The 14,588-nt window shown below is 37.0% G+C and overlaps 3 protein-coding genes across 6 annotated transcripts; 2 read left to right on the top strand and 1 right to left on the bottom strand.

Moving 5' to 3' along the window:
- Positions 1-20: 20 nt before the first annotated feature.
- LOC17885190 (plant UBX domain-containing protein 1) lies at positions 21-1,935 on the bottom strand. The gene is made up of 7 exons (XM_006292190.2): positions 1,816-1,935; positions 1,491-1,587; positions 1,329-1,400; positions 1,144-1,211; positions 930-1,059; positions 745-849; positions 21-405 (listed from the first exon to the last, which is right to left on the bottom strand). The coding sequence occupies exons 1-7, from the start codon at positions 1,903-1,905 to the stop codon at positions 209-211; spliced, it is 759 nt and encodes a 252-aa protein (XP_006292252.1). The 5' UTR covers positions 1,906-1,935; the 3' UTR covers positions 21-208.
- Positions 1,936-3,017: 1,082 nt separating this feature from the next.
- LOC17884871 (probable carboxylesterase 11) lies at positions 3,018-5,780 on the top strand. Of its 2 annotated transcripts, XM_023783005.1 has the most exons (3): positions 3,018-3,540; positions 3,637-4,099; positions 4,874-5,780. In XM_023783005.1, the coding sequence occupies exons 1-3, from the start codon at positions 3,255-3,257 to the stop codon at positions 5,409-5,411; spliced, it is 1,287 nt and encodes a 428-aa protein (XP_023638773.1). In that variant the 5' UTR covers positions 3,018-3,254; the 3' UTR covers positions 5,412-5,780. The 2 variants fall into 2 exon arrangements, with proteins under 2 accessions (XP_023638773.1, XP_006291087.1); XM_006291025.2 differs by having other exon boundaries at positions 3,018-4,099.
- Positions 5,781-6,823: 1,043 nt separating this feature from the next.
- Positions 6,824-14,352, top strand: LOC17886713. Of its 3 annotated transcripts, none has more exons than XM_023782561.1 (19): positions 6,824-7,034; positions 8,057-8,389; positions 8,675-8,920; positions 9,090-9,280; positions 9,359-9,530; positions 9,674-9,811; positions 9,889-10,060; positions 10,353-10,489; positions 10,589-10,765; positions 10,940-11,050; positions 11,148-11,267; positions 11,382-11,538; positions 11,718-11,878; positions 11,967-12,053; positions 12,314-12,642; positions 12,737-12,818; positions 12,947-13,089; positions 13,301-13,523; positions 13,679-14,352. In XM_023782561.1, exons 2-19 carry the CDS (start codon positions 8,072-8,074, stop codon positions 13,997-13,999), a joined length of 3,285 nt encoding a protein of 1,094 aa, XP_023638329.1. In that variant the 5' UTR covers positions 6,824-7,034; positions 8,057-8,071; the 3' UTR covers positions 14,000-14,352. The 3 variants fall into 3 exon arrangements, with proteins under 3 accessions (XP_023638329.1, XP_006292983.2, XP_023638330.1); XM_006292921.2 differs by having other exon boundaries at positions 6,825-7,034; positions 12,950-13,089; XM_023782562.1 differs by lacking the exon at positions 6,824-7,034 and adding an exon at positions 7,744-7,832.
- The last annotated feature ends 236 nt before the right edge of the window (positions 14,353-14,588 follow it).

A 14,588-nucleotide genomic window follows, 5' to 3' on the forward strand; every position in this document is an offset into this window, starting at 1 on the left:
AAACGCATCCATTTACTATCATACGTTTCTACTTTGGCAAGAAGCAGAGGAGAATAAAATGCTATAAATGGAAGTAACTTTTACGCCCACAAAATCCAAAAGAAGCCAAGAGCCATACCGACACAATAATGCTGACATACTCAGAACCGTCACATATCAAAGTCAACATGCTGCTAGTTTCTTGTTATGTGGGTAAACGCAAGTGAGATCACATTTTAAACCACTTTGGCTTTGTACTCTTCTTCTCTGTGGGTTTAGGCTCCTGTTCAACTGGTACATGACCAGAGTCAACTGTGGCTGGCTCTGACGACGCCTCACCCGGTTCTTCTGCTTTGGTCATGACCTCTAAATCTTTCAGTGACAAGATCTCTTCATTAAGATAAGGAGCTGAACTAGCACCATCATCTGCAAAGACCATTTGGGTTTAAGAGATAAGTTAAGAGCTCACTCCTCGTTCCAACAAATTCTCTTCGAGTTGTATGCAAGCACAGTTTTATAGTTCAACAGTGAATCTATTTGAGACACCCGACTTAACCAGCCTTTTAAAATTTATTGTTCCCTATGTATTCACATGATCCTAAACTTCTTATCGAGCTGTATCAATCCTATGTTTGCAAGTTCTTTGGACAGATTCACGGGTATAGTTTTCAGTTCCTATTAAGAGTTCTTACTAGCTTACTAAATCTATGATCCAGTACATATTGCAATGCAATTCAAGTATCTCAGAGAAAGAGGAAGTCCAACCTTTTGGTTGATCGTTTGCAAAGTAGACAATTGCTCCAGGAACAAACCCAGCAGAGTAGAAGTCTTGTGAGAAATCTTTTATCTGTTTCTTGGGAGGAGTATTGTCTGCAAAAACGAATACCACGATGTCAGGTTTCTTGTCTTGAGAAACGTATAATCATAAATCTGAGTAATGGAAAACATACACAAGTAGAAAGGCGTATCTGGTTGGGCAACTACTCTTCTGACAAGATCAATCAAGCACTGGATCTTCTCTGAGGGATGAAATATTGCCTCCAATGTGTGATTATCAGGGAAACGAACCCGGATTACAGCCTAGATAGTATCAATCTATAAACAGTCAGTGGCATCATTCAAAGCATGAATCAAAACAAAGTCTTTTAAAAATAAAACAAGAACCTTAGTAAGCTTTGATCGACGAGCAGCTTCTTCTGCTTCCCTGAGTTTTCTTGTCTTCAAGGATTTATCTTTAATAGATTATAAAATTTACATGTTCAAGATATAAACAACTAACTTGATATAAAAATATCCATGGAAATGCCAGAAGAATGTATACACAATTCATCAGATTCTACACATCTTACCTTCTTTCTTAGTAGCCAAGAGTCGGTAATAATCCGCAGGTGTGAACTCGTAGAAATCATCAGATTCATCTTCTGTGGGATTATATACAAATACAATCAATCAAAGGACTTGTTCAAACTCAATGCAATATTAGCCAAGAATCAGGAATCCGAAAACTTTACCAGCACTAGAAGCTTGAGTTGGCCTCTGTGAGATACTCGAAGTCTCGAAAACACGAACCTCACGCCCTAATTTTTCTCGCATATCAGCAAGTTTAGCCTGATTTAACGAAAATCAAATCAAATAAACATCGAATTCAACACAAGAAAAGGCGAAACCCTAGAGAAGTTCGCGTGAAGAAAAACTCAAAGGTAGAGGAAGAAGAAGAAGAAGAAGAAGAAGAAACGAAACAGCTTGAGATCCCAATAGAGAAAATTGCAGAATCGAAATGGAACTAGGAATCAGATGAGAAATCAGTGAGAGAGAAGACGAAGAATGAAGTTAGACCTGAGCTGAAGAAGAAGCTTCCATGGAATCGATGATCTCGAGTCGTCTCCGTTTCAAGGTGTGTTGTAGAGAAGGGTCATCAACAAACATCAGACCCGGTTCTAAGTTATTCTTTACTTGTTCGCTGCAAACCACCGTCTAATAATAATATACACGGAGGCGCATGAAAACATATTTTTGTTTTTAATTAATTGGAGCATTCTTTTTAGGAGATTTCATTTTAAGCCCACTATGTTTTGTTCCTTACAGATAAGCCCTCTTTCATATATGATATATATGTAGATAATAATTGGATTCTATTTTTTCGACATCATTACAAATAATAATTGGATTCTAATTATTAAATATTTAGTGTTATCGTTTAGTTTATTATAAACCACTTAAAACTAAATGTTTGAATATCATAGTAAAATTTCATTTTTATTGTTAAATATTATTTTAAACTAAAAAAAGTCGAAAACTATTATGAAAATTGAATAATAAAAGCTAATCAATGAGCGTTTGGTGTTGACAAAAAAAAATTGAATAATAAAAATAGATAAATTTAATAATTACGTATGTATGATTATATTTAAATAGAAATTATATGATATGACTAAATAAACATTGTAAAAAGTTATGAACATTTAGTAAATTCATTGGTTTCTATATTTGTAAAGATTATTAAACTTAATTAACATAACTGATTTTATAACAAACCGCGAATGCTATTCACATAATTATTCTAAAAATACAAATTTTAGCTAAAGAAATTTGAAGAAATATGTTACTCCTTCCGTTTTTTTTATTTGATGTTCAAGGTTCTTACACACAAATTAATAAAATATATATATTTCTAATTCTTCTAAAAACTTCATTAATTAAAATGAAATCAACCAATAAAAAAATATATAATATATCATACATAATTGGTCAACATTAAAAATATTTAATTTTTGTATAAAAATTAAACTTAAAATGAAATATTTTTTTTGATTAAAACATCAAATAAAAAGAAACGGAAGGAATATGACATAATTATGAAATATCTGGCAATATAATATAGGTTACTAGGTTCTACCAAAAAAAATGTATTTTTCCACCTGAAATTAGTAAAGTACATTATAATTATGAAATATAAAGCCTTTAGAAAAATAAATATATTGTCCTCGAAAGTTAAAAATTTATTAATCTGATAGTCTCTTCCCACCTAAGCTTCTTTGCTTTTTTGTAATTTTATTTTTGTTCTATCCTTGTTGTCTCTATTAACGCTCATCGTTCACTTCAAACCAAAGCTCCAAATCGAAGCAATCTTCTTCACTCTCTCACAAACCCTAATTCGATGCAATTGCTGCAATCTCCACCTTAATCTCCCTTCTCCATCCATGGATCCTTAAAATCTCTGTAAACTCATAAAAGGTTTTTCAAATTCGAACCCGGAGAAAACTGAAAATTAAAAAATGCCGAGCGTTGGTGTGAAGCTCTACAGTGTCTTCTTCAAGTTCCTTTTGAAACACCGTTTACAGAACCGGATTCAATCTTCCGGTGACGAATCTTCCTCGGATCCGTTCGGTGTCACGACCCGACCCGAAGAATCAGTCGCTGCTCCGAATCCGTTATTCACCGACGGTGTTGCAACTAAAGATATTCATATCGATCCGTTAACTTCTTTGTCCGTACGGATTTTTCTACCTGAATCTGCGCTTACGCCGGTTGAACCGAGCACCTCCGCCGGTGTGCATTCCGGTAAGGCTCGAATTCTCAACAACCTCGCCGGATCGGATCTTCTTATTAGGAGAAACAGCTTAGGTTCGTCTAATTCGTTGTTGTCTCACAAGGTAGAATCTAGAAGGAACAGTTACGGTTGCACCACTGGTTCTTCCTCCCCTGAAGCAGGATCCTCCGACGTTTATAGAGGATACTCACCGTCGTCGTCGACTGGAAACTCTAGAAAACTTCCTGTAATGTTGCAGTTCCATGGTGGTGGATGGGTGAGTGGAAGTAACGACTCAGTGGCTAATGATTTGTTTTGTAGAAGAATGGCGAAGCATTGTGATATCATTGTCTTGGCCGTCGGGTACAGGCTTGCACCTGAGAACCGGTATCCAGCAGCGTATGAGGACGGATTCAAGGTGTTGAAATGGCTGGGGAAGCAGGCGAATTTGGCGGAATGTAATAAGTCGATGGGAAATTCACGGCGAACCGGAGGAGAGGTGAAGAAATCAGAAGTGAATAAGCATATTGTTGATGCTTTTGGTGCATCTTTGGTGGAGCCTTGGCTGGCAACTCATGCTGATCCCGCGAGGTAATAACAATGTCCTTTCCAATTTCATTGTCTATGCAATTTAGGGAAATTTTGACCATTTTTTAGGTAGTGAAACTAGTGAAAGAGCCAAGGATTTGCTAGATTCAAATGTGTGTGTTCCCCTGCCTGCCTGAAAAACTAAGCTTTGATGTCGATCTTTGATCTTGATCTACTTGCCGAAGAATTCGATTAGTTGTAGTGTTAGTTTCTTGGTAGTGGTGTTAAGTCCAGCTTCACTCTCCACCTTATAATCTTTATAGATCCTTATCATGTCTTGAAGTTTTTCAAAGGACACTTGCTTTCTAACATGATATCTGTTGCTATTTCTCCTCTTATCCATTGGCCTGAAATATGGATTTGTTTGATCGGCATTGATTTCTTGGGGTTAGTACTTGCTAGATATGTAGATTCCAATCGTTGAAATTTTGTGAACCTTCTTGGAATTGAATTAGGAAGCTTGTTTTTGTTATGGAAAAAACCATTTGCGTAGGAGTCAGTTTTTTGAACATGCGCTTGATTTGTCAATTGTGATTCATATTATATGTCACACCAAAGATCTTTATTCCATGTTTCAGTGATCACTGCTTTCACGTAATTAAAGGAGTTTGCTTCCATTAATGTTTTCTTCTTGGTTCTTAAAAACTTCTAAGGATAATGAACTTTAGATCCCAGCAGAGTATTCAGAGATGAATTTTGTAGATCATTGCTTTCATGTGATTCAGGTGAAACAAAATCTTACTGAGTTCTGTGACATCTCAAAATTTGAAACTTCAGATGTGTGCTTCTTGGTGTGAGCTGTGGTGCCAACATAGCAGACTACGTAGCCCGCAAAGCCATTGAAGTTGGTCAAAGTCTAGACCCTGTTAAGGTTGTAGCTCAAGTCCTAATGTACCCGTTCTTCATTGGTAGTGTTCCCACACAGTCTGAGATCAAACAAGCAAACTCATACTTCTACGACAAACCCATGTGCATTCTGGCTTGGAAGCTTTTCTTACCAGAAGAAGAATTCAGCTTGGACCATCCGGCAGCTAATCCGCTCGTTCCAGGCCGAAGTCCACCTCTCAAATTCATGCCACCGACACTAACCATTGTCGCCGAGCATGACTGGATGAGAGACCGGGCCATTGCTTACTCAGAAGAGTTAAGGAAAGTCAATGTAGATGCTCCCGTGCTAGAGTACAAAGACGCGGTTCACGAGTTTGCAACCCTAGACATGCTTCTTAGGACTCCGCAAGCTCAGGCTTGTGCAGAAGATATTGCAATCTGGGTCAAGAAATACATCTCTCTCCGTGGCCACGAGTTCTCATACTAGTTGTTCAAACGAAAAACTCAATGCCGCAAAAAGAGTGTGAACCAAATGTAAACCGTGTTTTTACGGGTTTTGGTTTCTCCATAAAGCATAAAGAGGTGAACCGAATTAAACCGGGATGTGTGTGTTTCTACCAGGAAACAAAAAAAAAAGAAGGCAAGCGAGAGCCGAGAGGTTCTATCTCTCTCAGTAGAGTTTAGTTTAGATTTTAGAGGGGTGTTGCTTTGTTTGTGAGATGGGTCGAGTGGAGAGACTCTCTGTTGTCTCGGGGTATTTCCCGTAATATTAGTAAACTATATACATAACCTTCTTCTAAGAGTTCATGCTTTTGTTTTGTATATCATCGTATTGAGGAACGTCCATTTTGGTTAACCGAACCAAACCAAATGCAGACCAAAAAAATTCATCTGTGTACCAAATCTTATATTTGAATTCTTTGATTCATTAAGGTTTGGATCAAAGTTTATTTTTAGTAGCATTCTGAATTCTCAAACTAGTCATGTACATTTTGGTTATATATTATGTAACGGGTATAGATAGTGTGATTATTTAGATTGGTGAAATCATTACTCTTACAAAACCAAATAAATGCTATTTTGGTTACTCTTAAAAGTTTTAATTAATTTGGATTAGCTCAATTCTCATGTGTTGCAGATTTTGATAATTTGACTCAAACATAAATCAAGTTTGTCTTTCTGGTTAATTCAGATCTAACTTACCTTCAACTGGTTGAGAACATGCTACTAAATAATATTCTCTATTGAATGTAGGTTAGATCTAAAAAATAAAATTACTTAAGATACACTTTTTAACCGAAACTTCTTACAAAAAGGATATGAAGAAAAGTATTACCTTTGAGTCAAATTATAAAGTTTGTAAGATGTTTCGCTTAAAAAGTGTGTCTTAAAAAAATTATTTTTCTATAGTAATAACAGAAATTTATTCTCTTTATAAAAATTACAGAAACATAGATTACTTAAAAAGATTACTCAATTGGGTAACTATTTTTTTTGGCTAAACACACTAATTGAAAAATATATTTTATCAATTATAGAAATTCACCAAAGGAACATAATACTGCAGAATTTAAGTAGTTATACAATATTAAATAAGCAAAAATATGCATAGAAACTTGAGAATATCTATTAAAATAGAACAAACAAACACAAAAAAACTTTAAAATATATTTATACTTGGACAAAGAGGAGTATCCTTTAATATTTAAAACTTAAAACAATTCAACCAATCATAATAATTACTGCATAATATAACTGACTACAAAGTATTAATTACATTTAAATTTTACATAGAAACAAATAAAAAACTCTAAAACATCCTTTTAACACAGATTGAAACTTTAGTTAAATTAGTTCTTCAAGAAATGAATCATCGTTGGTAACGTTAAGCCCATAGAGTCCAAATACAGTCCATTTAGCTAAATTCAACCCGAACTCGCAATAAAACACCCGAACCCGGATCCGGTTAACGCAGGATCTCCGATTTATTTGCCCTCCTCGATTTCAGTGACGAGCCAGACCTCCGTTGCACCGTGCTTCGCTCCTTCCTTAAACCGCCGGTTCAATTTTCCCGGAAATCGCGGAGTTCTTCTCACCATCTTCTTAACCGGTTAGTTTCCTGACTCATTCGTCTTCTGAGTCACACTGATTCTAAGAAAAAAGTAAAGCTTTAAAAAAACTAATCGATATTTCCAAATTAAGCTCTTAGCTTTATCATTAATGGCGAGATCCAACTACAATGTTTCCTCTTTGCTTATACCTTCTGCTAAAACTACTGTTACTATATTAAGCTTCTTCCAATTTGGATCTCATTTTATGTTTTTCTTTCGTTTCCTGATTTGGATTGTTTCATTTTTTTTTTTCTGTGTAATTTGGTTCATAGACTGATTTGAGATCTAAGCTAAGTAATGTATAGTGAGATATATATGTTTATGGTTCTTCACTTGTGTGAATCTATTGGATACTAAAAAAAGTTGATGTATTCTTGTTTTAGGAGCTATATGCTATGTTTGAGTGATTATGATCACATTGGTGTGTTTAATGAATTGGTTCTGACACCTCTAAAGCTTGGTTTTTCACTTTCCTCTTAAGCTTATGTTTTGCCAAAAAGTTATAACCATTTATTAGTAACTTGTATGTTTATAAAAAGAAAAGAAAAGAAAAAAACAAAATCCAAGCTAATAGTATAATCTCCCACCAAAGCTTTTTCTCTTTACCTATGTATTTCTAGATCTATCCCCAATTTCGTCAAAATACTTATACCACAACTACATAGATCAAGGAAGCAAGAGCACTTTCACTCTACTCGATTTTTACTTGTCCTTAGTACTCTTGAAAGCTTAAAAATTGGAGATTTGAGAAGTTTTCACGGGAACCCACGACGCCAAAGAGATCTACGCTGATTAATGTACAGTGCAGAATTTTTTGTTTGTTAACTACATTGGGATTTTCTCACAGTTTGACTCAACTTTACTGTTTATGGTTCTTCACTTGTGTGATTCAGTTTGATACTAAAAAAAAATGAATATGGTTGAGGAGCTATATTCTTTTTTTTTTTTTCAATGAGTGATTTGGATCACATTGGTCTGTTAATTTTTCTATTAAATCTGTATATGGCATGCTTTTATGCAGATATATACGATTGAAATGCGTGATGTAAGATTTGCTATGAGTAGCCAAGGCGTTCGACCAAGGCTGAGGATAGTTGGCGTTGTGATTTTAGCGGCATGGATTGGGCTTACAGCTTTGTTTGGCTTGCTAAAACCAATAAAAAATGGTTGTACTATGACTTACATGTATCCCACCTACATTCCTATCTCTGTGACGGACGATGCAACTCCAGGAAGATATGGACTCTATCTTTACCATGAAGGTTGGAGGAAGATTGATTTCAAGGAGCACCTTAAGAAACTTAGTGGAGTTCCAGTTCTTTTCATACCAGGCAATGCTGGTAGCTACAAGCAGGTAAGGATCCTCCTTTTCTTGATTTCATTTCCGAGAGCTAGAAATAACCCATTTATAGTAAATTATATGATTAAATGGTGCATCTATTATGACCAAAAACCAACAATAAACGGTCCACTATAAAAACTGAAGTTGGGAATTCCTTAACTAGAAAATTTTCATGGTATCATGGAGCCAGATGTTTCTTTTACCCCGGAATAATGTAATATATCTGCTTCTGGTGTGAACTTGTCTTTAGGATATACCAGACTCCTTATAGCCCGTGTTATTTATATTGTTCTGCAGGTCAGGTCTGTGGCTGCAGAATCTGATAGAGCATATCAGGGGGGGCCATTTGAGCGCACATTTTATCAGGAAGCTTCTCTCTTCCGTGGGGGCGGTGCAGATACAGAGTCTGTAGACTATGATTTGCCTAGTCAATACAGTAACAGACTAGATTGGTTTGCTGTGGATCTTGAAGGTGAACATTCTGCAATGGATGGTCGCATACTTGAGGAGCACACTGAATATGTCGTATATGCCATTCATAGGGTGGGAATTTTTATAGTTTAGCTTCGTTTCCTTGATGAAATTCTTAACTAAAAGTACAGAGCCATATTATTTAAGTTGTTAAGGGTAACAGAACATACTGCTTAGAGTCTTGTTTCCAATTGAGTTTTTCTCTATTTGATCCCTTAATCTATCCTCTTATTTTCTTCAGATTTTAGATCAGTATAAGGAATCTCATGATACCAGAGAAAAAGAGGGTGCTGCTGCGTCCAGTAACTTACCACATAATGTAATATTGGTTGGCCATTCTATGGGTGGTTTTGTTGCCAGAGCTGCTGCAGTCCATCCTCGTTTGCGGAAATCAGCTGTACAAACCATTCTAACACTCTCAAGTCCACACCAGTAAGTTCTCTCCATGCTTAACAAGTGTTAATTGCCAAACAACATGTTTTACGTTTTTATGTGTCTAATTTCATCCAGATCACCTCCTCTGGCATTGCAGCCATCCTTGGGGCATTACTTTTCTCAAGTGAATCAAGAATGGAAAAAAGGTTATGAAGTTCAAACATCTCCTGGGGGAATTTTTGTGTCGGACCCTTTACTATCCGGAGTTGTTGTTGTATCCGTTGCTGGTGGGTACAATGACTATCAGGTCTGAAAAATATCCAACACTGTTTGGTTTATTTTGTTGCTTGCTCCATTCTTTATGTCACGGTGCTTTCTTTGATTGTATGTTAGTTCCAGTGGATGAGATTTGAACAGTTCTTAAAGCTTAAGATTTCCCATTTGTCTCAGGTTCGATCGAAGATAGAGTCACTTGATGGCATTGTCCCTTCAAGTCATGGCTTTATGATAAGTAGTACAAGCATGAAAAACGTTTGGCTGTCAATGGAGCATCAAGCTATTTTGTGGTGTAACCAATTGGTTGTTCAAGTAGGTAAAAATTCCCTGATTTGTAATCTGGAAAAAAAGAATGTTCAATGAATTTTGAAATTTCATATGCCATGCAGGTTTCACATACGCTTCTTAGTTTGGTGGACTCGGAAACTAATCAACCATTTTCTGATACTGAAAAGAGACTTTGGGTTTTAACCCGAATGCTTCAAAGTGCATTAGCTCAAAGCTTCAATGGAATGAAGCCCATGAAAGTCTCTCACGAGTTAGCCATGGTGGCCTCAAAGGGTAATAATACCATCTCTACCCTGAACATATGTATACCTCGTTTTCTCATACTAGAAGTCCTCAAAGAAATGATATAGTATTCCCTTATATTTACTTTATAAGCGTCGCTGATCTTGAAGGTGATTAACATCTAGCAGTATATGTTGTCTAGTAGTGAAAATATAGCTGGAGGTATCTTATATCTATGAGACAGGTTTCGAGGCAATGGCTAATTATGAGAACAGTTTCATTAGGTGTCCATATTACTGTGGGTTCATGTATTCCTGTAACATTGTATCGTCCATCTTTCTAGGTTCTGAATCACAACTCTCAACGTGTTCCCTGGATTGGAGGGATGATGCTCTCGATAGGGATCTATACATACAAACAAGTACTGTTACGATTTTGGCAATGGACGGGAGAAGGCGCTGGTTGGACATAAAATTGTTGGTCTGTTCTGATTTCATTCCCTTAGAGATGTCATTTCAGATCTATATATCACTTAAAATGTCAATATCAAACTCCAATGACACATTTTCTGTACAATAGGGGTCAAATGGAAATAACCACTTTATCTTTGTTACAAATCTGGCGCCTTGTTCTGGAGTAAGACTTCATCTATGGCCTGAGAAGGAGAAATCAAATTCAAATTTACCGGTTTGTGAAAGGGTCGTGGAAGTTACATCAAAGATGGTTCTCATCCCGGCAGGTCCAGCACCAAAACAGGTGAATATATACTCGGTCTGCGAAAGTAATTTAGCAGATCAATTACAACATTGCTGGATTTCTTTCCTGTAATACAAACTCAACGTTTATTTCCTTGTCAACGCATTTTCAGAAGGAAATAAGATCAATTAAACATTTTCATTAACTTGATTTTTCTGTGTATATTTTTACTAGTCCGAACCAGGGAGTCAGACTGAACAGGCTCCCCCGTCTGCCGTGCTGAAGCTAGGGCCTGAAGACATGCATGGATACAGATTCTTGACTATCTCAGTTGCCCCTCGCGAAGTATTTTCTCACCTTCATACATTTGCTTAATTTCCAATTTCAGCACTTTTTAAATGACAAAAAGCGTGTAACTGAAATGAGACTTTTTCTTGCACAGGCTGTTTCTGGTAAACCTCCTGTAGCAGTTTCCATGGCAGTAGGGCAGTTCTTTAATCCTGAAGAAGGGGCCGTGGAGGTCTCATCTCAATCAATGCTCTTATCTACTTACTGGGCAAAGGTTATCATTCTGAAAAGAGGCCACACATTCTTCCCTTGCTTCTTCAATGTGTTGAAACTAAGCTAGTAAATTCAACGGTTAACTGATTTTCAGTTTTGGACTAATTTTCTGCAGGAAATATTTTTGAAGGAGGACCATCCTTTAGCTTACAATTTATCGTTTGCTACCAGCTTAGGTCTATTGCCCACAACGCTGTCCCTGAAAACTGCTGGATGTGGAATTAACACTTTTGGTTTACCAGATGGCGAGACAGGAGACTTGGACAAAGATAGTGAGTATTCCAAACCCTATCTTGAATCCTAGAGATTTTTCTTTCTGTAGCTTTGATCTCATGGTTTTGTCTGTTAGTCTTGTAGTCAGCATCTGCCTATTTCCAGTTATTTTTGGGATAATATATTAGTCTTTTGTTTGTAATCTATGTTGTAAATCTCATCATTGTTCAATTTTTAGAGCTCTGCAAATTGCGTTGTTTCCCACCTGTTGCTCTTGCCTGGGATTCTGTGTCTGGACTTCACGTTTTTGCAAATCTCTACAGTGAGACAATAGTTATTGATTCATCACCAGCTCTTTGGAGTTCTCAGAGTTCTGAGAAAACTACCGTTATGCTACTGGTAAGAATTTTTTTAGACAAAGCTAGTCTGTTATTCTCAGTGAAACAAAGTACCCAAATATTTCTTCCGTTTCCTTGCCCTTCTACAGGTTGACCCTCATTGCTCATACACTGCAAGTGTTCATGTCTCTGCTCCTGCCATGTCCAGCAGATTTGTACTTCTTTATGGTCCTCAGGTATCTTTATCTTGAACCTCTTGAGTGTCAGATGTACACACTTACATGATACTAACTATGAATGTAATAGTAGCGTGCTACAAAATTATTACAACTATGAATGTAATAGTAGCGTGCTATAAAATTATTACAGTGCATGAGTCTGTGTGTCACTTGCCGCAAGACTTCCTCTCCAAACTTGAGAACGTTTTGTTTCATAAGTATGAGGTAGCATTTTATGAGGGATTGAACATTTCTTCATGTGGCGTCTGATATTGCAGATAGTTGGCTTCTCATTTGCCGTCATAATGTTCGCTCTTATGCGGCAAGCTAATCAATGGGACAACAAACTATCAGTGCCACGATTGCTCTCTGCTGTAGAGTACAATTTAGAAATGCCATCTCCATTTCTGCTTCTAGCTGCTTTACCTCTTATAAGTTCTTTGTTTTACTCCTTCCTAATGGCTCAACCAATTCCCCCCCTCACAAGCTTCACAGTGGTCTCGTTGATCTGTTATTTGATGGCCAATGCCTTCATAAGTGTGTTAATTATTGTCTCCAGATTTGCCTTTCAAGCGTCTGCCCTTTTCCATACCACTGTTAAATCAAGGTAATTGCTTTGCTTTCATCACTTTTTTTTGGTTCAATCCTAAAACTACTCACCGTGTCCAGAAATAACTGAACAAGTGTCAATGTGTTGCAAGGTGCCAAGCTTTGGAACGAAATTATTCTCTTGCTTTCCTTCATTGGTTTTCTATAGTCTCTTCCAGTTTCATCTGTTTAAAGGTTTGCTTTTTGTTACTTTCCTTTTTCTAAAGCCATATAATATTAACCGCATGGTGTCCTTGCTTAGCATGATAATATAGGCTCTTAGTTTATCATCAAATGAGTTACTGAGATTCTGTTTCATAAAGCAGGCAATCCGATTTCTGAAGCTTAACACAACAACTGTTATGACACTAGTCGCAGTTACCTTGGTGTCCTTTGTTCATCCAGCTTTGGGTCTTTTTGTACTCCTCGCCTCTCATGTTCTTTGCTGCCATAACTCCATGTGCTGGTACGCAGGCTTTCTGTCTTTTCAAATGTTGTCATGTGAAATAGGAAGATCCTCGTAATTACATCAAACAATAATGGTTTTAGCCATTTTAAACCAATGTTTGATCCAGAAAAATTCAAACTCAGATAAATAGAAAGAAAATAATCAATTAGAAAATCACTAGGAGGCAATCAAAGCTGATGGTGGTTTTCATTTTTTTGTTTCATGGAAGTATCGTGATGGCATCCAGGAGAAAGGAATCAGTCGACCAGAAAAATGAAGATGACCGTAAAACACGACATCCATCGAGCAGAGAGGATCCCATACCAGGAGATTTGTCTGAAAAGTCATTTATTGAGACACAAGCTGACATCTTCAACCACAGGCACGGCCTACTAATATTGCATCTCCTCGCAGCTTTGATGTTTGTACCCTCTCTTGCCGCTTGGTTCCAGGTACTTTCTCCGTGTCCATAATCAGGCATTCTTAGATTTGAAATTTAATTAAGTGTTTTCTTTGGCGGTATACTACTCGGGTTTTATGGTTTTTTACCGTATGGCAATACCTGACAAAAAGGCTTTATTGATGTTTTTAATGGAATTTCTTGTAGCGGATCGGAACAGGACAAAGCTTCCCTTGGTTTGCTGACTCTGCTCTCTGCGTTGGTGTAATCTTCCACGGAATACTGAACTCAAGACCAGAGTCAAGCAGCCTCCGCTCTTTCCCATTTCTCTCGGGACATCAACTTGGTCCCCATCACATCTATCTTCTCGCCGCCTACTACTGCTTCTTCTCTGGGCTAGAGTTGGCTCCATACAAAGTGTTTTATGCGATAGCTGCTTTAGGCTATATCTCTTTGGCTCTTAAGATCTCACAGGTGAACAAGAACGACCTTCGTTTCCGCACCAAAAGCAGAATACACAGAAACTGAGTTTTACAGTCGCATGAGAGCACATTTCTGTGAGCCAAATTTAGTGACTCGACCTTAAATGCTCGAATGAACGACCGAGATTTATTTTCAATCGGTCAGGTGGGTTGATTAGGAAATTTAGAAATGAAGTCAGGAGAAGTTTGTTGCCGATTCAAACTTCTCGAAGAAGAACATTAATTAGTAATTGGTTTCACTGTGTACTTGTCTTGTGTTGTTGTTTTGTATTTCTTTCATTTATATGTATTGTATGTTATAACTAGGAGCACGATTGCTCGAACCACACTACTATGATAATTTTTGTATGATTTTTGAATCGGATATTTGCTTAGGTTTAATGGGATTTTAATTGTATATCAAGTTGACAACAAATGAGTTGAAAATTAAAACATGAAAAAACACACAAACAAATGTGACTAAAAAGCCAAAAACAAGGAATTTACAGAATTCAGAATATGAATCCAGCCAACATAGCCACGGTGGCTACGGCCAAGCCGATGAAGATATCGGCGGCAACAATGACCGCGGAGCTTGGTTTTGTTGCGTGGTCAGTGTTATCGTTATCGTACTGGGCGGAGACCATGGCAATCAT

This window comes from Capsella rubella, unplaced genomic scaffold, assembly GCF_000375325.1.
Source record: "Capsella rubella cultivar Monte Gargano unplaced genomic scaffold, Caprub1_0 scaffold_5, whole genome shotgun sequence".
Lineage (NCBI taxonomy): Eukaryota > Viridiplantae > Streptophyta > Magnoliopsida > Brassicales > Brassicaceae > Capsella > Capsella rubella.